Source organism: Oculina patagonica, chromosome 2 (genome assembly GCF_052425735.1).
Source record: "Oculina patagonica isolate OP01 chromosome 2, crgOcupat, whole genome shotgun sequence".
Taxonomy (NCBI): Eukaryota; Metazoa; Cnidaria; class Anthozoa; order Scleractinia; family Oculinidae; genus Oculina; species Oculina patagonica.
The window spans coordinates 5611155-5632682 of record NC_135759.1 but is presented as its reverse complement, the minus strand read 5'-3'; the positions used below and the strand labels follow the sequence as shown (position 1 = coordinate 5632682).

Below are 21528 nucleotides of genomic sequence, written 5' to 3'. Positions count from 1 at the left end.
GAAACTCGGTAAAATGACAAAAAATAACACCAGGCAGCTTTCAGTACCAGTCCCTACATTCACGCTTGGGTCTCCTATGGTTTTTCACGAATCTTTTTACTCACGGAAAGTTGTTATTTTATAACAGATTGTACTACAAGGATAGACTTCAAACTGTTATAGTATTTAATTCACTTTAATGATCGTTTTTATGCGAGAGACGTTAAAGCCGTCTTAGACGTTAAAGCTGTCTCGAGACGACATTAACATCTAGTATAAAAACGGTAAATACGACAGACGCCACTAAGGTCTGATGGCTTTAACGTCTTTTCGTAAGAGCGTCTGAACGACACTCTTATCGGACAGCTTTAACGTCTGAGACGTCAAAGCCGTCTAGATAAAAACGGGACGTCGTTAACTAGTATAAAACAGTAAATAAGACAGACGCCTTTAACGTCTGATGGCTTTAACGTCTTCGTGTCCAGTGTCCTCCGAGTGTAGAACCCAGTCTTTTTTTTATTTTTTCTGAAAAGACGTCTACTGAACGCGTCCCGTTTTTATACCAGACGCCTTTAACGTCTTAGACGTTAAAGACGTCTAGACAGCTTTAACGTCTCTAGCATAAAAACAGTCAATAACGTTCAAAACAAAAAAGCGTTTTTATAAAAGCCTTTTAATCTGAATTTTTTCCTTGCTAGCTTACGCACGGTGCGCGCGTGCAGACAAAGTTTGCATCATCCGCGCGCAAATGCTGATGCGTTTCATCAGCCAATCAAAATGGCTAACTAAGCGGACTAGACCAGATGTTTTTTACGAAGTGAATAAACATCTGGGTACGAGATTAGAGTTGAGCCAGCAAATCGTAGCGTGTAAACTGGCCTGTACGGATAAGCCAAATCAACAAACTGACTAAAGCTACCAAATGCTCAGAGAGAAATTTTTAAATTACTTGATTTATATATATATTCGTGAGAATGGTCAAAATTTGATTATATCGAGAGAATTCTCGCGCGATGATTGGTCAAAATTATGGTCCATGAGAGTATATACCATGAAAGTGACATCAATCACGCCACGCACACGCGCGGGCTAAAAGATGTGTAAGTTTGGTCTCCATGAATGAAAGCGAATTCCATCGTGTTTTGGTTGAATCAAGTACGCATTTTGTTTCAGGATTGGAGTTCTACTCAGGTGATCTGTCGAAAAACAATTGACCAGGCTTTTGAATTTTTGGTCTAACTGAGAAGAACGGTGCTAGCGAACCGGCAGCGAACTGTCGATGTTCAGTGAACGAGCGCTTACAAGAGCTTCAGAAAGAAAAATAATCTTGCTCGCTTCAAGCGATAGGCACACACTCAGCGAGAGAGGAAAAGGTAATTAAAATTGTTATTCTTTGAATTCTTGTTCATCTTCTTTTGTATCATTGTCGTTTTTACGTGTCGGACCGGAATCTTTACGTCCCACCGGCAAAGTTTCTTCACGGTCAGGCATTGTTTTTGATAAATACTTTTTCGAGTTTGTTATGGTATAAAACAAATCGACCACATTTTTCCATGGTCTACACTCTTATAGACCATAGAAATGACGCCATAAAATGTCCAAAACTTTGCAGTGAAACCACTCGCCTAACGGCTCGTGATTCCACTTGAGTTTTGAAAATTTTCTGACGTCATTTCTATGGTCTATAAGAGTGTAGACCATGGAAAAATGTGGTCGATTTGTTAAATCCTCCTTAAAATTTCAAAACAATACAAAGTAACAGGTATCGAGAATATAAATGAAATCATTAACTTGTATGGGGATGTATAGATTTTTTTTCTTCAACAAACTTTCCAAATTTAAAAAGAGTGTTTATACATCGTTTTTACTCGATGCCGTGAAAATTTTTTCAGGTATTTTTGAGCACTGACTTTCCGTCTGCCCTTTGCAAGATAAACATTAGACAAAATAAAGGGTGTTTTGAAAGTGGAGTCAAAACAAGTATTATCCAACAAGTATAATCCGTTTTCGTTTAGTTTCCAAATAAAATACTTTAATTTTAAGCGTGTTTTAGAAAGCTGTTCTTAAAGGAAAGTTCCTTGTTTTTAGTATTTAAGGGATCGAACTCCGCTATACATAAACTCGGGTGTTGATGTTATTTTATCTTTCTAATCTGCAAAGTTGTCTAACTTCATGCAACTTTAATATCTTTCCTTCGAACAATCCACTGATTTTTTTTCTTGAGCTAGTCGACCATCGGCGAACTCGCTTTACCAAACTTTGTCTTATGCCACCTGATAAAAATTAATTAGATTTACAAATAAGATTTCAAGCTTACCTTCAGCTTTCCAAACACCGAAATGTTTCTGAAAGACGATGAAGACAAAAAAAGAAACTCAAATTTAGTTGAGAAAACGTTTTAGTTTTAGCAAAGTTGAGAAAGAGCAATGCTAACCTTTTGAAGCACAAACGGCAGTAAAATGTAAATGAATTGGTTCAGTTTCATTCTCGTTGCTTGCTAACTTAAGGTACGTCAGAATCTTGAACGACTGAAAAGCATCCTTGAGCGATGAAAGTGATTTCACTTCAATTTCAAGACCTAATAAATAATAGATTGACCGTTTTGAATGGCTACTTAGCATAAAAAAGACACTGTTTGACCAAACTGCAAATTGAAAATTCCCATTATTGATAAAAGTTAGGATAGCAATGTTAATTAATCTCAATACCTTGTAATTTAATGATAACACGGAGAACTCTTGTGAAAAGTTAAAGTGCAGGGGTACTGTGCTGCAGTTGTTTGAGTTTTTCTGCCGTGAAGATGATGCAAAATTCATCGAAACTATATAAACGATTGCAAAACACAGGCAAACTAACCTAAACTGTTAAATTAAAACGCTTCATGAGGTGTGTGGTTAAAGGTCCTTGCAATTTAAATAACTAATTTGCTAATTCAAAAATATGCTGAATTAATAGTCACACGATATTTACTTAACACATTTTTGCAGTCTGCACGTCTGTGGCCTGCATTTGTCGCCCATCATATTTCACCTACTATTTATAATCATTTTTATTATTATATATAGTAGGTGAAAAAACAAACAAACAAACTTACTGACAGAATATTTCATCCCGCTGGTTACCTGGTTACCTACCTACTACGGTTAATTTTATGAAAAGGCATAATAACTTATAAAGTGTTAGCTCAAAACTGAACTAAGATTGCCTCGCCAAAATAAAAAAATTATATGACAAAAACAATCATGGCTGTCCATCCCGTAAGTAAGTAAGTTACTGACTTCATTTAAATGCCGTAACATTCCTTAACAAGTCTCTTTTAAAATTGACCTCCCAAAACATCTCTTAACGTGTCTCTATCGAAGGTTCTGGTGAGAAACTCCATAAAAGTTTTATCAATATTTCAGGTGTTTATGAACAGAAATTTCCATTTAGATTGAAGGAAGATTTTATCCCTACACCTAATAAAATATTTTTACTTCAATGGATCGGTGTAATGTAGCGAGTCTGACTGCATTCTCCGAGCTATCATTTTTATATGTGTATTAATAGTGCCAAAAACCAAAGAAGTATAGAAAATCCTCACAAAGAAAGCAGCAAAGCGCACCTGCACTAAAATTTACGTGGAAAGTGTTTTTGTTACGACTAAATTGCAAGGAGTTTAGAATTATTTCAATCGTAACAAAAGCCAAATAGACTGTGCTAAAAGACGCATTAAACAAATTCTGAGAGTCTTGCATAAACTTTTAGCGTTGTCAAATTTCATAAATATTGGGAGTTTTGAATTTGCAGTTTAGTCAAACAGTGTTTTCTTATGCTAAACAACCTTTTTCAAAGTGCAATCCATAATTTATGAAGTCTTCTCATTTGAACTGAAGCTAACTTTTATCTCGTAAGGATGTAGTCTTTTCAAGCTATTGATTGAAGTTATTTCGCACATCTCTTAGAATGAAATTGAATCAATTTATTCAAATTTTACTACCCTTCATGCTTCAACAGGTATGCTTCGCTCCTTTTTGTAGTTTTGCTAAAAGTAAAACGTCTTCTCAAATAGTTTAAGTAACACTTCTTTTGTTTATCTTAACCACATTTTAGGAACATCTCGGTGTTCTGAGAGCTGGTGGTAAGTTTTGCATCTTTTGTGTGTAAAGTTAAAGTTTTTTATGAGTCAACGATAGGGGAACTACGTTTAGCCAATTACTTATAGCGAAATTAGCTCAAGATTAAATTCAGCGAGCTGTATGAAATCTAAGCTGATTCAACAGAACAATAAAAATGATATGAATTTTGGTTGCTTTGGTGAAAAATTTTGCACCCGATCTAACATTATGGTTTATCCGTTAATATTGAAAACTAATAGGAAGTCTTTCTTTTTTGAAAAGATTTTTGTAATGGCCCCAATTTAATTTTTTTGTCGGTTTTTGACGAAAATCGACACTGCGGTAGGAATTTCAAAGGCACTATAACTGAGTATAACTGATAAAGACGATCGATGAAAGCAAACTTTTTTGTAATTCAGTCTAAAAGTTTCATTGTAGAATAAGAATATATGTATCTCCCAGTTGATGATTTTCTCCATGTTTCTTTTCCTGTCTGCTTGGCATTTTTATACATTGATAGCGGAGCTCCTTAGCGGCCCGTAAGGGCCGCAGAGCGGAGCACCATACCCATAAAAAAAAACACATAAAAAAAAAAAAAAACACATGAAATAAAATAGGAAACCTCTGCATCCGAGTTTTCATGGTCATCATGGCTAGCGGCATGCCTCGCGGGCGCGTACGGCGGCGTACAAACGTACGTACGGTGTTGCGCACATCCGGGATCTTGAAAGGTCTTGACAACTCGCGCAGTACTGGCGCGAAATAATTTTGCAGTGTGAGGAAAAAAAAGTGTGAGGTCTAAACAGCTAGTCTGAAAGTTAGAACTTGAGACAAACACATTTATTTTGCCTCCTTGTTATGCCGATGACTACAAACGAGAGCAGGGTAAACTTAACTTCGAGGAAACAGGGTTTAAGCGATTTGCGACGGGAAAGAGATCGCGAGAGATCCAGAAAACCCGGACAGAAAGCAGGCGAAAAAGTATAGCAAAGCGCCTGTCGAACCTGGTAGCAAAGTAGCGAAGAAAAGCGACTAAAATAGCAAGAGAGGTGCCGAGGAAACAGGCAAAGAAATAGCGGAGAACAAGGGAACGGAGATAAAACGAGCAGACGAGTGTACCTACTGCGGCCAACTGGTGAGTACAAAACTGCAGTGTTTCCGTCATTTAATATCTCTACGTTTTGTCTTAAGCTTACTTTATACGCAAAGTAAGCTTATATTGACGGCACATTTTACTTGCTTTCGCCACTAAGCATTTGCTTGTGACATGAACAATGTTGAAAAATACTATTCCTTAAAATTCAGTTTTACCAGGTTTTACTGATCAAATAGGAGGATTTGATTATGTAAACAAATAATTGTTGGGCCTTCGAGGAACGAATTCACAAAGAATATCACTTCAACACATCTCGAAGAAAATTAAGCTTACGATTTTTAAATGCTTGTGATATGATTATTTTGTTTTACAGTGCTGGAAGAGCAGCTGAGATGAGAATGAAAGTGATGTCAGTTTGCACGAAGCACCTGGAATTTCGTTAACTCCGAGTGAAATAGATCGATTCAGTGTATGCAGTTTATTGATATTCATGATGGAGGTAAAATTACTGTTCATTTAGTCAGAGTAAATAAACTTCAGCTTCATTACTTAGCTCTTTCGTTCCCAAATATATTAAATAATCCACTTGTCATGTAGTTCTGTTCACTATTGAGCGTTCATGTGGATTACATAACAATGTCAACAATTTTGAGATTTTGAGGTCTGTTTTGCTGGTTTCATTCAGAATGTCAACAGTAAATGTTATATTTGTCATAAAAAAATCACAATCTTGTTGTGGAATTTGGAAAATGCACACAACAAAGGTTAATGACTACTGGAAAACTGGAATCTTTGTGAGTAAATTCATGCCATTTTAGACACTGTATGCAGCTGTGCATGCAAACTTATTATTAATTAAATGTGTATCTTTAAAAATCTTAGTATTACTGTTAAGAAAAAAGCTTTTAAGATGTGGCAATGTTTTTCCTATGCATGTACATGTATATATAGGGGTAGAGGGGAGGGGGAGTATTTAAAGGTCAAACCTTTTAAAGAGGGAGTGTAAGGGTTTGCAGTGATGCTTTGAGTTTATTAAAATATCAGGACCTGAACAATCGATGGAATCGATAATCGATGGCAATCGATAACAATCGATGACAATCGATATCAATTAATCGATTGATATTGATAATCGATGAACAATCGATCGCTAAAGTTTTTGTGATTATCGATTGTCATCGATTATCAATTTCATCGATAATCGATGACAATCGATCAATTAACTAACATCGATTTTCATCGATTATCAATATCATCGATTACCAATTCAATCGATCATTTAACTGCCATCGTTTTTTATTTGACTAGTATTTGATAAATATGTTTACTTTAAAACACACGGTCTCTCTTGTATGTTATATTTTATTAGCAACAACAATGATAACCTTTCCAAAAAATGTCAATACAACGAGAAACTTACTAACTTAACAGTAATAAGGCAATAATTATTTAAAACAAACGTTTTGAGCTTAAGTCTTATTCGCCTCCATCAACGAAGCGTACGCTTTTCGGTCTGGTTTGCTTTCGAACCAACTCCTGGCAAAGTAAATAGAAATCGCAACTTACAGAATTCCTCGCTGTCTAAGTACAATGTAATTTTTCTAAAACTCTGTCTTGTAGTCCATTTAACATTTTCTCGCTCGTCCGAAATATTTCAAATCAAACAGTAGCAGAGAGAACTCAAAAATACGTCGTCCGTACGTCGGAACGAAAACGAGACAACAGTGGGAGTCTGGTGATGAGTTTCGCCTGTCACGTCCGCTATTTTTGACTCGGTCACGAATAACGAAGTGTCTTTGGAATTCTAGCGCTAGCAAACAGTAGGAAACTCGAATGAAAAACAGAAACATTAAAGCTTATGATGTAAACTTCATCTCAATGGAAAGGAGCTTTATTATTTTTTTTTACAAAACAACATATGTAAGTATTTACTTCATGCTTCGGATTGATTGTGTGTTTAATGCCAATCGATGGCAATCGATGAAGTTCGCGACCACCAAAGTGTGATTATCGATTGATCATCGATTGGCCGATGCCAATCGATGCCAATCAACAGTAATTAGTCGATTGTCATCGATTGATCGATTGATTTTCCGATCATCGATTTTCATCGATTGTTCAGGTCCTGAAATATTTACAGTAGAACCCTGCTAACTCGAACTCTGAAGGGAAACGAAAATGAGTTCGAGTTAGCGGGGTTTTTCGAGTTAGCGGGGTTGATTGAATATTTTATTTGCCAAGTTAATAATTGATAGTTTACTGATTTTTAAGCACTTCAGTATACAGTACTGTGCAAATTGAACTTATCTTGCCAGAAACTCTAAAGCGACCACACATTCTTTTGTTAAGAGTGGAAAATGACTGTCAAATACATGATCTGTTCATTGCTATAATCAATGGGCAACCGTTGCGAGTTGCAAGTTCTGGAATTCGAGTTATCAGCGTAAAAAGTTTGACCCAAATTTTGTTCAAGGGAAACAAAATTTAGTTCGAGTTAGCGGGGTTTTCGAGTTATCCGAGTTCGAATTTAACCGAGTAAAAATGACTGAAAAGTGGGGTCAAATCCAAGGGAAATGGAAGTGAGTTTGAGTTAGCAAGGTTGTTCGAGTTATCCGAGTTCGAGTTACCGGTTTTTTTTTCTGTAGTTGACTTCGCAGTTATCAGTAAAAAAAATAGTCTGTGCTGATACATCTCTGTTAAATATATAAGGTATCCTTTCGCATCCAGTAGTTTTGCTTCACTTTATACAAGCTTGCGTTAAGTGTTTTGTTTTATAAATTATTGATTTTCATACCAATTAATCAATTTTAATTTAATCTGTGGCATTTGACTTTTTTCAGGGTTAACATGAATTTCAGAATTTGCAGAGCCACAGACACAAAAACAGAATGTGGACAAGGACATCAAAAGAAAACAGGAAGGATTAAGATTATCCAGCTTGATGTTTGGGTGTCTTCATGATGCCATTTTCAAGAGACTAGTAAATTACATGTAAATTGAAATCAAGAAAAGCTGCAAATGAGCAAAGTTTATATTTTAAATGTTAACGTATTTACAGTGTACTTCAGAAAACAACTTCTTGATTGACCTGTCTCTTTCACATCTTTTTAGATGTAACAAGGGCATTATGAAGTGATCTTTTTAAGAATAATTTATGCAGCCAAAACAGTAACAGCAGAAATGAATGGGAGTTTAAAATTGCTATTTTCAATGTTTTGGCTGGTAAGAAACCACATGTGACCAAGCTAAAATCTCTTTGGCCGGTTAACATGACCTGTAAGTGTCCAAATATTTTGAGCCCTCGACTACACAGGACTAACATGTAGTTGTCTAATTACTGTATATCATAAGATCTTTGGTTGACCTTGGGGGAGGTAGTGGAGGTAAAAAGCAATGTAATAATTTGAATTTGGATTGGTAATGCTGAAACTGGTGTAATTCTTAAGTATAGAGGTTAAAATCGTGATTGCAAGCAATATGCAATACCAATTTCATTCTTATGTGTTGTATGCTGCGTACAATTTATAAGAACAGCTATAATGTTAAAATTAGTGAAATATTCTAAAGCCAGATTAAATTTGCAGTATCCATTAGGTACCATGAAGCAACCAAATTGTGACTCATTTGCTTACTTTGTGAACTTCATGACGAATGGGCAACATGACTCCACAAAAATGTGTACAATAAAGCATACAAATTTTTAAAAGAGCAGTCAAAGTATTGATGCTTTTTTTCTTGCATAGTTTTATACACAAGCAAACATGATTCTATTTTTTCTGCGTAATCAAAGAACAAAACTGAGTTTGAGACACACAAACAATATTCTATCTTCCCAGAATTTTTGTTTTTTTTTTATTTCTGTAAGTGAAGTGAAACCCCTTAAGAGGAAGGGGACTCAAAAAGACATGTAAAAGTAAAAAAGGTGCTATCATCCTTTTTTGGGGGGGGGTGGGGGCGAGGGGGGTGGGATGGGGTTACAGAATGTCCCTTCTTTGCTTCCAGTTAGTTTCACTCCGGTTTGCTTGTAGTTAGGTTCACCCCTGTTTGCACGCAGTTAGCTTTATTCATCCGGTGTGCTTGGGATTAGCTTTCACTCTAGTTTGCTTGTGGTTAGCTTTCACTCCGGTTTGCTTGGCATTAGCTTATGGCAATATGCTGTAAACCCTTTGCTACATGTATGACCTCTGCCATTTCCATTCAAAATTAAAATATAGGCAAATAGTGAAAATAAAAACAAATGAATGAATGAAAAAAAGAAAATTAACCATATTCTTAATGTAGATGTATATTATTTCCTATATACTCTAAATGTTAAGTGCTTTGCTAATTTACCACGTGATATGCCTATCTACCCCAACATGCAGCCCTACTACCCCCTCCTTATCTTCGAAGGTTACATAATTACCCGTTTTGCAGCATAATTTCCCATCCAGACTTCTGGATCATAATGCTGTCGGTGGAATTAAAACGTTTTGATTGATTTTGTTTGTTCTCGGCTTATTTGGTGTTGCTGTATACGGTACTCCCATATAAGGGCTATACGGGTATGTGCTGCTCAACAGGGTGTGCCTTTTGCCTCTCTGACTCTGAAACAGGGTATACAAATCACTCTTTTGACTGTGGAACACTATCAAGTTTAGCTATGAAAATCCGCTCCTCTCATTGGTTTTTCTCCAAGCCACAGACAAAGTCAAGTGAGCGCTTTGTGATGTACGCTAGTGTTTTTATATCTATCTTCATATATTTTTCATTGTGGATATTGTCTGGAACAGGGTACCTATTTTGCACTGTTTGTCTGGAACAGGGTCGCAAATTGAGCCGTTTTTCTCTGGAACAGGTCCAGAGTCTCAGCGACTCAGTGGCACACCCCTTGAGTAAATTTTAGGGAGTACCTCTCCCCCCCCCCCCCCCCCGGGACACGGTAAAAAAAAGTAAGTAACAATATTAAAATTTATAAAAAAAAAATAAAACGAATATTATATTCTTAGCCTTAAAATTGTACAATGGCTTGAATTCAGGTTTCAATAAAGTGCAAAATAATTAACTGGGGAGCTCCGCTTTTAGGCTTGCCTAAATCTATATATTATTGTGGCTTCTCGAATATTCTAGAAGAGACTTTATTTTGGTATAGCTCTGTTGAGGACGTTCGCGCCAAAAATAGTTCCCAAATTCAAGAATTTTAATAACTTTTACTGCGGATATAATGTTTAAGTCTAGTAAGAAAAACCAAAACTCGAGGTGGTGAGGGCACAAACAGTTGGCTCTAACGGCTTTTTAAAGAGAATATTCTCGAGTCGTCGTTGCGTGACATTTACGTTAAGTGCTAAAACTTACTCTGAGGAATAACAGATGACTTAATTGTAAAAACGGGGGGAGGGTTGTTGGAACAGTGACTTTTCTGTAGTAGTTTATTTAATGTTACTGACTTTTCAGCGTCTTCTTCTTGACGCTAAATACTTCTTAGAAAAGTTAGTTGTCCTGCACCCTCAGGAATAAAGAGTGTAAATGCCGCAGTTCCATTTTTTTTCCTCTGATCAGTAAGTTTGCTACCCTTGGCCAGATTGCCAAAAAAATTTACTGTTGTATGAATATCAAGTCGAGAATATAACAACATTATGTTAAAAAAGGTTCGAGTTATTCTTCTGACCTCTTAATTTGCTTTGTTTGATTTGCATCAAACGACTTAAAATTAATTTGGGAAATTTTACGAAAACACACGTTACGCCCCTACAAAAACATTTTTTAATACAATTAAAAGCTTTTTTGCTGTGTTGAATACTCGGCCGTAGTGTTTGGACGGCACTGCCATTTACCCTTTGTCGGTCTCCTTGTTCTCTTTTAGGAGAGTGCAATTCACCTCTTGGTTTAGAAGACAAATCCATTCCGAACTCAGACATTACGGCCTCTTCGAAGTGGGACAATTACCATGGCCCAGAACGCGGCAGACTGAACACAGTTCTGTCGGGCTATTACAAAGGTGCCTGGAGTGCTAAACACCGTGTAGTTGGAGAATGGATACAGGTATAAATACTGCCATATTTTCTAGACTAAACAACCCGGCGTTTATTTTTTACTTAGCCTGGTGGCGCACCCTGCATTTTTATAAATAATAAAAAAAATCTATACAGGGTAAACTTAATTACTGGTGTCCCAGTAGTTGGCATTATGGCCCTTGAATAAATACACAAACATTAGTGTCAATCAACAGGAACTTGTTTAAGATCCCAACCGGTGGGAAGCTGACCAGTTGGCTATTTTCAAGGCGTGAACACAAATACATCTAGTGGCAGGGAGGAGGATTTGAAGCCACGACTTTCAGATAACAAATCTTGTGCCTTTACCACTAGGCCATGCCGGCTCCTCTTACTATCTTCTTTTTAAATCTTGCAGTTCATTCAAGCCTAGTGTTTTTTAGAGTTAAGCAAGCGCTTTTATTCATTATTTCTGACAGATGAATATCTTACCATTAAACTTACAGCTTATTATAGCTTAAATAGATTATAGAGAGTATTATTTGTATTGCAACTTGGATACGCGGCGTTTATTCGAGACCCGGTGTCTTGCTGAGAAAAACGGTTATCTTGCATTGAATGATGCAAAACTACTCTCACAACTTTTAAAATTATCTGAAAAAGTACAGGCCCGGCAAAACGAGGAAACACGTTTCCAAAAACATGCTGGAAACATGTTTCCATAATTGTTTCCTCTTTTGCCATGCTTCCATGCCGCGTGAAAACACGAAATGTTTCTGCTGTGTAGCAGAAGCAAATTTTGCTTCTTGGCAACAAAATTGACTCTGGAAAAAATGCTTCCCGTGTGGCAAGCCTGGGCAACATTGGGAAAACATGCGCGCGCTACGGTTGTTTCTGGAAACATGTTTCCTCGTTTTGACGGGCGTTACCGCTAATTAGAAGAAAAACTACTGCTAATTAGAAGAAAAACTACTGCGAGATTATTAAACGTAACCTCCATAGATCTTGTTTTTCCAATAATCATTAAAACCATGTGATGCTGGGAGTTTCTCACTGTTTATTCTATACTATTTTACCAATAGATTAACTTAAGAAAGATCACCAAGATTACAGCAATTGCCACACAAGGAAGACAAGGCACAGATCAATGGGTGACGTCATACAGGGTCTGTTATGGTCAGAAACTAGATGGCTTCTGTGAGCCACTTGACCAGGTATAATAATAATAACAATAATAATAATGATAATGAAGATAATGATGATGAAGATGATGATGGTGTAATATAGTGTAATGTAATATTATCATAATATTGTTAAACAACTGAGAAATACGCCGTAGTTCTCTTATTCACATCTGCAAGCTTTATGCATCAATTTTCCTTGCCGGATTCCCATACATTTCGTTTAAAGTTAGTTCTCAAAAAAAATAACAATGAAAAAGACAGATAATGAAATCAACATACAAGACATCTGCAAGCATATTTATCACATTTCTTTGAATAAGCACCAAGCTCTCATAAGCGCTTTCCCTCAGTAGTAAGCGCCCAAGAGCCCTTTCGACTAAAAAAGCAACTAAGCGCTCCCTAGAATAAGCGCCTCGGCAAGGCTGCATGCATTTAAAAGAATCAAGTCCCAGTTAAAAAATAGAAATAACTGGGACTTGATTCTTTTAAATGCATGCAGCCTTGCCGAGGCGCTTATTCTAGGGAGCGCTTAGTTGCTTTTTTAGTCGAAAGGGCTCTTGGGCGCTTACTACTGAGGGAAAGCGCTTATGAGAGCTTGGTGCTTATTCAAAGAAATGTGATACCAATGTAGAGGATTTCACTGCCTGGCTCCCATTTTCCCATATAAGAACACCTGTCTTGTAGTAATCGTGTAAATCTTGCAACCAAACTCTCGTTTCTGGCTGTTCTGGAGGAAAGTGTGGCCGAATGGTTTAGGGCGCTGGTGCTGCAATCCGAAGGTCCCCGGTTCAAGACCTGCCCTTGCCACTACCTGGATTTGTTCTTGGTAGTCCCGATTTCAAATCCTGTATATAGCCAACCGGTCTGCCTTCTGCCAGTTGGGATTTTTAACCATGTTATGTTCATTTAAAATATTTGTTTCCTCTGTTTCAGTGGCCTGCCTGTAAACTAGCTATCTCGAAGCTAAGTGCATGACCACTATAAACAACATTTACATTTTTACATTTACGTTACATTTTACATGTTTTTCCACGTGCCGTTGATTAAGTAAGCAGAGTGCGATGACTCCCCCCCCCTCCCTCCTAAGAAAAGCCCACCAAGAAAGCCTTTTAAACAAATATGACCCCCCCCCCCCCTTCCCATGTATACCATTGCAATTTTACGGTATTGTTTAATTTTAAAAATTCACTTGTCATTTTGTAATCAATTGTAGGAATTTGTGGGGAATACTGACAGAAACACAGTAGTCTCTCGCACCTTGACGACGCCTATCTACGCTCGCTTTGTAAGAATTCTTCCTCAAACGTGGTATGTTCATAACTCAATGAGACTTGAGCTTTATGGTTGCAAGGAAGGTAAGCCAGTGTTAAACAAGTTACTAAATAAATAAATTAATTAATTAATTAATACCGTCAACTCTCTCTAAAACGGACACCGTCGGGACCGGCTCTAACTGTTCGTTTAAAAGCGGTATCCGTCTTATAGGGAGTTTACTTAAAGTCAAATGACTGAAAAACTGCAAGGACGGGACCAACACCAGGTGTCCGTGTTATGGAGGTGTCCGTTAAAAGAAAGTCGACTGTAAAGAAACAAATAAATAAATAAATAAATGCCGGAATAAATTGTCCCTGATCCTGTTAACAAAATATGTATGCAGTTCACGGGGTCATTTGTATTTAACAATTAGACTACGAGCCCAAGTTTTCTATGAGCAAATAGTCAACGAGGCGCAGCCGAGTTGACTATCGCTCATAGAAAACGAGGGCGAGTAGTCTAATTGTTTTAGTAGAAACTCTAAAGGATTGAAGTCCAAAACCTACAATATTGTGCACTTTGACGACAAAAATCAAGAAAATTTACCGCTTAAGAGCTACGCGAGCGCGCGACTGTTTCTATCGGCGAATAGAAATCAGTGGGAGAACAATCAGATTCGCGGATTTCCAATAGAACACAGCTGAGTTTCTACTAATTGCCATTAGTAGGAAATCATCCGGGTTTTATTCGAAATCCGCGAATCTGATTGGTTCTCCTTTTGCTTTCTATTCGCTAACAGAGCACAATCGCGTGCGCGTTGCTCTTTAAAGGAGTATTTTTTCTTGATTTTTGGCTTTAAAATTTCCAAAATTGTAGGTTTTAATCTGCAATCCTTTAGAGTTTCTACTGAAAAAAATTAGAGTGCTTTCTCAACCTGGTTTTCTATGACAATGATCTTCTTGGCTGCGCCTCGTTGACTGTTCGTTCATAGAATATTCGGGCTCGTAGTCGTGTTAATTAGAATCTACATCAAGCCAAATCGTCGCAGCAATTTTTGTTGTGTCAGAAACCAAAAATTAAGCAATCGAGAAATCTATCTGCAAATTTCCTCAAGGAAACAATTAATCAAAACCAAAATTTGCATGGCGGTGAATATTCTTTGTGTTTAGAATAAGTGAAAAATATAGCTTTTGCAGGGTTGCAGGGTTAACAGGTTAACAAGTTTGAATATTAGTGACTTCCGATGAAAAGCACTAATACCTTCTGATTTCCGGTAAAACGCCCGGCGGTAAATTTGCACGCTCAGGCCTGGTTCGCACTATCGACATAACGACATAACGGCAAGGTCACGCAAATGCAAAAACACCTCACATTGATGTTTTATGTCACCAGTGTGAACAACATAACATAACGATATAGTTGGAACATAATGACATAAGCATAACGACATAAAGAAAGAACTGAACTTTTCTTTATGTCGCTATGTCCATGTCGTTATGTCGCTAGTGTGAACCATGCCTAAGTCAATTGCCAATCGTGTGAACCGCTAAGAAGTATTCACATTCATCATATAATGCTTGAAACGGGTTAGAAAGTAAACATTTAGTCATTTTTTGACACTTTTAAAGAAATGGGCATGATTTTTGACCGATTTCATGCCATTTCTTTGCCCAAGTCGTGAACTTAGTGACCAAAAGCTCTTTTGAGGTGTTGAGGGCATGATTACATGCCACGTGAAGAGTAATTCCTGTTTATTTTGAAAAACTGAAGCAAGTTTTTACGACCTCTTGGCATTCCACTGGTAATACACTACTTATAACCGATGATTCCTTCTACTTGGGCATGGAGCGTTTTATTTCATGCCAGTTGTTCAAGAAAACGTTCCAAGATAGTTTTTTATCCGGGTTACTGATAAAAACGTCTCTTTCAGCATGCGTGTAAAATTCTCATGCCATTCTTGCACGTTTTTTGCGCGGCCCCCTTTATCTAGCGACCGAGGAAAGCCTGGGTACGATTGTCAGGCGCTTAGAAAATCTGTCATGCCCAGCATGAAAACGGCTCATTTCCTGTTCATGCCCAGCATGAACAGGAAATGAGCCGTTTTCATGCTGGGCATGAAAAAGGCCCATTTCCGGTCCATGCCCAGCATGAACCGGAAATGAGCCGTTTTCATGCTGAGCATGAAAAACTCCTTTTTCATGCTGGGCATGAAAAAGGCCCATTTCCGGTTCATGCCCAGCATGAACCGGAAATGAGCCGTTTTCATGCTGGGCATGAAAAACTCCTTTTCTGGTTCATGCCCAGCATGAACCGGAAATGAGCCGTTTTCATGCTGAGCATGAAAAACTCCTTTTTCATGCTGGGCATGAAAAAGGCCCATTTCCGGTTCATGCCCAGCATGAACCGGAAATGAGCCGTTTTCATGCCCAGCATGAAGAATGAGTTTTTCAAATGAGATGATGAGCCGTGTTCATGTAAAACGGCTCATTTTGCATGCAGATTGGACTGAACACAGAAATAAAGGCAATGATAAATAGGGCCTGGCCTCTGCAAATTTACCAATCCTAGCTTAACATACTGCCCAATGTCCTCGAATAGAACGCTTAATACTAGACAAGTTGAAACGTTTTTCTAGACTGCTTGGTGTTATATTAATGTAAAGATAAAAAGGGGGAATGAAACACAAAATGAATTGAAAAGATTTTTATTGAAAACCCAAATCCAAGGGATCAGTCGACACTCATGTCATCATTCGATCACTGTACAATACATTTTACAATTGGCATAAAAATGCCAAATATAACAATCTTAACAGTTGAAAAATATCTTGGTAGATGCCTTAAAACTATGGAGACCCTACAACTGCGACCCCACTTAGTACTATACAAGCTCCTAACTACCCACCTCTATATTTTATTTCTTGTAAACGGACCAATAAGCAGCTGGCCCACAAAAACAAAGTGTTTTAGAAGTATTCTATACAGTACTGGTCCATTGGCCACACCCATCACATGACCAATGCTCACTATCTCGCCTAGGTGGGGGTCAGTGCTGCTAGGACTCTGATGCCCTTATCCTATTTCAGACCAAGTTCAGCTGGTTTTGTAACCATAATCAAGAGTAGAGCAAAATTTTCCACCCTTACCCAGACTAAATATTTTTCAAAAACTCTATTACTGTCATGGTTTACACTAATACTAACTGAAACAATATTTTATCAGTTTCTTTTCCTATTGTAGACTGATTTTTTATGCTCTGGTCAATTTATTGGGAAATTGTAGGCTATTCTAGACCAAAACTCTCAGACGTTTTTCCCTATCCTAGACTTAACTGCTTGAAAACCCTACCCTTCACAGTAGCAAATATCCTTATAGCCTAAGCATGGGATTAACCCCGCCCCCTTCTGATCTTATCCTATCTATAAATATGTTGATTGCTAAGGGCAACCATAAGGTTTTCCAAACATGTCATTATGGTCTTTAAACATTGAGTCCATGTTATGAACCAATGTATGTCAATTAACTACATGTGTAGCACTTGCATGCATTTATCCCATGACTAATGTTAGTTCATCCACGGACACACTGCCAAACCTGCAGATATTACAGCTAGCCAGTGAAAAGCTAGCCCATATAAAAGTTAGCATTTTGACCTAGCAAATCGGTCTGAGATAAAACGTTAATTACAAAATGTTAAGTGTGATCAAAACTCTGCATCTTTGTACTGTGTGCCAAGGGAAGAGAGAGGTAATATACATGTACAATCAATACACTCTGCAACCCATTAAACAAACTGTATGAACTCTAGTGACATCTACAAATAAATTTCTCATCGCCATCCACGGATATGTTAGGGATGAGTGGTCATCATCAAGCTCACTAATCATAAAACAAGATTATATCCCTTATGATTTCACTGTCACCATATATAAGTTAATAATGAATTTTTGGATAGCTTGTGGAACTTCCCTTCAAGTTCATTACTGTTTACAAACCAGAAGTACAAAGCTACAGTTTACATATTTAAAATTCTACTAGTTTTTTTCCATTCCACACTTCTTTGCATTTTTGTGAAAGGTCTTCCTTGGCAACCCAGAAGGGCTTCCACTCAACCAGATATTCTTTTACAAGTGTGCTGAAAATTAAATTGAGAGTTGTTACATATAAAAGTAGTTTTCATAATGCATGTAAATGCTGTTAATATATCATAAAGGGCAGATGGGGATTAAACCTAGACTGCTAGATCACTGACTATAATGATATAGTTGTGCCCAAATTGTTGAAATGTAAGATGTTGGTTATACATCAAGATTTCTAATCTTGTACCCAGTTGTTTACTCACTTCATAGGAAACAATCTGCAGGAACTCCCAAGGGTTAAGAAGATCTGGGAAGATTACCAACTGAATTGGAATTGGATATGAATTACTAGTACTAATCCACAGCCAAGCATTACCCGTAAATAAATTAAAAATAAGAGTAGTCAAAAAAGAGCAGGAATTATTTTCAGGACAGGTCAGAAGCAGTTCAAGGCAAACCAGATGTTGCAATAATTCAACTACTCAGATGGACTGGGTGTTTTAGATATTTGTATCAATTGATTTCTCCATACATGAAAACAGTTTAAAAAATTCGAATTTAGTGGCTTACCATTCTTGAATTAATCTTCTCCTAGGTTACTTCTTGACTTGTTCTCTAACAGCTACCTCTCTAATAATGCATGACCAGAATAAACCTAAAATAAATTGAGCAATATGGCATTTTAATCACATTTTTTTTCAAATGTCATGCATTGCACCTTTAAAAAATCATTCATTAAAAGTATAGAAATCCATGAGTCATCCATTTGTTCACTGTATGTGGATGATGTATGCAGGCGATATTCAGCACGATTTCGCAGGATAATTGTTACCAGTAAATATCTGTTATGTATGGATGACAGATAATGTTAATACTTTGACCACATATTGGTAGTGAATGCATTTGCTGAATAATAATTAACAACTATTCACCAAAGTGGAGGTGGCTAGTGGTGGATATTTACCGAGCCATGAAAAATATAGCCCGAAAGTATACCTGCCGGCCAACTCTCACGCCTGCAAGTTGAAAACTTTGATCTCATGCCAACTCAGTGAGGCTTATGAAGCAATTTCTCATGCCTAGTCGAAAAATGTGAGTTATTACAACCATAACTTACACATGTTCCAGAAAAATGTCAACTTAAATCAATGCGAGAAACAAAAACAACTCTGTTTAAAATGAGTATACTTTTTCTGAAAATCTCAGAGTTTTGACAAGAAATGCATTGAAAACAACGTCATGTTTAGACAAACCATCCTGGGACTGGAACCAGGACTCTTTCAGAACATCTTCGGAATACTTTGAAAGGCTTCGGAAATCTTCAGGGATGGTTGTGTCTCCTTCGGAAATCCTGGCACTCTCAGGAAAAAAATCTCACGCCTTTGACCCAGAAAAAGTTGGCAGGTATACAAAAGAGTGATTTTTGACTAGTTTTTTCCCTTCCACATACACTAATAACAGTGGTGGTTAATAAACTCATGCTGTATCAACCAAGAGGCAAAAAGTCATCTTCAAGCAATTACCAGTAGTATTAAGTTTACATTTGTTATTCACTAATACACAATATTAATCTGATCGTCATCATCTTCTTGTAATGCCACTTTCTCGCATCAAAGGCATGTTTTACTTACCGGTTTCCAAGATTTGAGAATTGGATATGTTCTATGCCTTCCTCTGCCTCTGCCAAACTGCCCCCAAAATGCTTAATCAAATTCAAAACAATTGATTTTGCCTCTAGACCTTCTTTAGAAAGTCGCTCAACACGGCAAAAATCTCTTCTCTTTGCTTACTAAAAAGAGAAAATGAAATAAACAAATGCCCCCAAAATGCTTAATCAAATTCAAAACAATTGATTTTGCCTCTGGACCTTCTTTAGAAAGTCGCTCAACACGGCAAAAATCTCTTCTCTTTGCTTACTAAAAAGAGAAAATGAAATAAACAAATAAACAAATAGATAAATAAATAAATAATTAACTGCAGTTTGGAGTTAAGTATCAGGTAAATAATAAACAATTTGCATGGCTTCATTGTCACACGAGGTCCACCAAATGTAGTCCTGTATTAAAAATTTACTCACGTCGAGCAACTTTCAAAATAGCAAGGGTCGGATTCATCTTCATATTAATTAAAAGTTTAATGCCCTTTGTACGGTCGCTTTAACAAATAATTCAACAAAGAAAACATTTACCGAGCAACACAATGAAACGTCTGTAATCACAACATGTCTCAAAAACATTTCTTACATGTATGTCTACACATTGAAAAATCAGTAGTAATATAAGATATAAAGCATCACTACAGACCAAAATAATTAATTTTCTGCCACTTACTGTGATAATAACTCAGCTACTGGAGCCTCCTTTTCTGCAGTTGATTTCCGAAAGGAGAGAAAATTTTGTCGTCCAATCTATTGCGCTAACACACTACACGCCACTTGTCTCACGACATGAAATCTCGATTATATCCGAACAATTTTCGGACGATTTACCTGAAGAACGATTCTAAACAAATCCATTGGCAGCAAGAAAGTTCGGTTTTCTCCGGCTGACGCAAATATCACGTTGCCTGTTGAAGACGTTGAAGCTCGAGCACTTTCTTTGGTGAAAAATTTTTGCGGGATCTTCGCGGATTTTCACTCTCCGCTGAAAGACTCTTAACATTGGAGGAATTACACCTGGTGGTATTCAAAGCTTATTATCAGCAAGAACCGTTCTCCACGAGTGGGTAAGTGGAAAATTCTCGTTCGCTGCACGCATAAAGCTGCAAATGTCTTTACCAATATGCTCATGTGAGTCCAAAATGGCCTTCAACAACTTTTGTTGTATCGATCTATTTGCAGGAGTCCGCCTCCAGTGCAGAAATTAAAACACGAAAATGGCCGGGTTAAAGTTTGCTCCGGAGGGAGGCTGCTGATCCTCAATCAGACAGAGAAATTCTACCGGGACCTGTCAAACAGAAAACAGAAGGTAAGCTTAAAAGTTCAGTAGACGAAAGTACGGCAAACCGGCGATACGCAAAAGGCACAAAGAGTACACGTACCTCACTTACCTTAGATCGCTAAAATCTGTCCAAAACTGAGCTGAAAAAATCTTTTGGCGCCTCATGGCAAATAAAAGAGTTGGGACGTAATAAAAAGTGTACTACGAAAAGTGTGCAGTTGTCCTCAGCCAGTACGACCAACAAAACATACGAGATAAATTTTATGTAGCTTGCGCTCATTACAAGACAGCAACAAGGAAACTAGCAGCACAGGTGTGAAAATTGTAAGCAATATACAGCTGTACTTTGAAGTACAATTTCAAGCAAACGGCCGGTCTGCGCGTCGAGCTGCGCGGTGTGACAGTGTGAAAATATTCCGTCAAAAATTGCCCGTCGGGGAGGGGGGAGGGGAAGAAGACAGTTCTTATTGTATGATTATTATTTTTTTTTAAAAAAATTCTCCGTTTCTGATTGGTTTACAATACCCGGCTAATTTCAGCTTATTTGCTAGCACCGACCAAATTGGATGAAGATTTTCTTATTAGCCGAATGACGTAATAATTATTGGCCGATTGACGTCAATATTAGACAATTAACGTCACGCAACGACGGCCTTGATAACGCTGAGCTAGAAAGTACGAACTGATGGTCGCCAGGTTTGAACATAGCGACGAAAAAAAAAAACAAATAAAATAACTAAAAATATGAAAAAATAGAAAAAACACACAAAAAAATTCTTCAGAAGAGAAACATTCAAATCTAGCAACTGCGGAGGAATTGGCCACTGTTTAGCGAAAAATCCACACCGAAGTGAGGACCCATTTAAATTCATTTTGTGCATTTAGTGCTCTGGAAATATTTTGAATAACTAATAAAACAGTTATTGAAT

General features: G+C 37.3%; 2 protein-coding genes and 2 long non-coding RNA genes across 10 annotated transcripts in view; 2 read left to right on the top strand and 2 right to left on the bottom strand.

Moving 5' to 3' along the window:
- Positions 1-3001, bottom strand: part of LOC144642765 (uncharacterized) — a 102950-nt gene extending 99949 nt beyond the window's left edge. For both annotated transcript variants that reach the window (XM_078501826.1, XM_078501825.1), the window contains exons 1-3: positions 2950-3001; positions 2414-2557; positions 2297-2324 (exon numbers count right to left, since the gene is read on the bottom strand). In XM_078501826.1, the coding sequence (XP_078357952.1) occupies positions 2297-2324; positions 2414-2464 (79 nt within the window). In that variant the 5' untranslated portion in view covers positions 2465-2557; positions 2950-3001. The remainder of the gene's footprint in view (positions 1-2296; positions 2325-2413; positions 2558-2949) is intronic.
- An 870-nt stretch (positions 3002-3871) lies between these two features.
- Positions 3872-21528, top strand: part of LOC144642118 (uncharacterized) — a 42822-nt gene continuing 25165 nt past the window's right edge. The window contains exons 1-5 of the mRNA XM_078501110.1: positions 3872-3975; positions 4072-4099; positions 11015-11193; positions 12227-12358; positions 13542-13683. Of these exons, the coding sequence (XP_078357236.1) occupies positions 3925-3975; positions 4072-4099; positions 11015-11193; positions 12227-12358; positions 13542-13683 (532 nt within the window). The 5' untranslated portion in view covers positions 3872-3924. The remainder of the gene's footprint in view (positions 3976-4071; positions 4100-11014; positions 11194-12226; positions 12359-13541; positions 13684-21528) is intronic.
- On the top strand, positions 4611-8878 carry LOC144642852 (uncharacterized). Of its 2 annotated transcripts, XR_013568797.1 has the most exons (3): positions 4611-5211; positions 5546-5671; positions 8013-8878. It is a non-coding gene; the product is annotated as an uncharacterized LOC144642852 (long non-coding RNA). The 2 variants fall into 2 exon arrangements; XR_013568798.1 differs by lacking the exons at positions 4611-5211; positions 5546-5671 and adding an exon at positions 5701-7092.
- LOC144642739 (uncharacterized) lies at positions 17578-21422 on the bottom strand. Of its 5 annotated transcripts, none has more exons than XR_013568771.1 (5): positions 20709-21422; positions 19292-20605; positions 18657-18739; positions 18231-18315; positions 17578-17716 (listed from the first exon to the last, which is right to left on the bottom strand). It is a non-coding gene; the product is annotated as an uncharacterized LOC144642739 (long non-coding RNA). The 5 variants fall into 5 exon arrangements; XR_013568773.1 differs by lacking the exon at positions 18657-18739 and having other exon boundaries at positions 19292-19400; positions 19528-20605; XR_013568774.1 differs by lacking the exon at positions 18657-18739 and having other exon boundaries at positions 19292-19576; positions 19991-20605.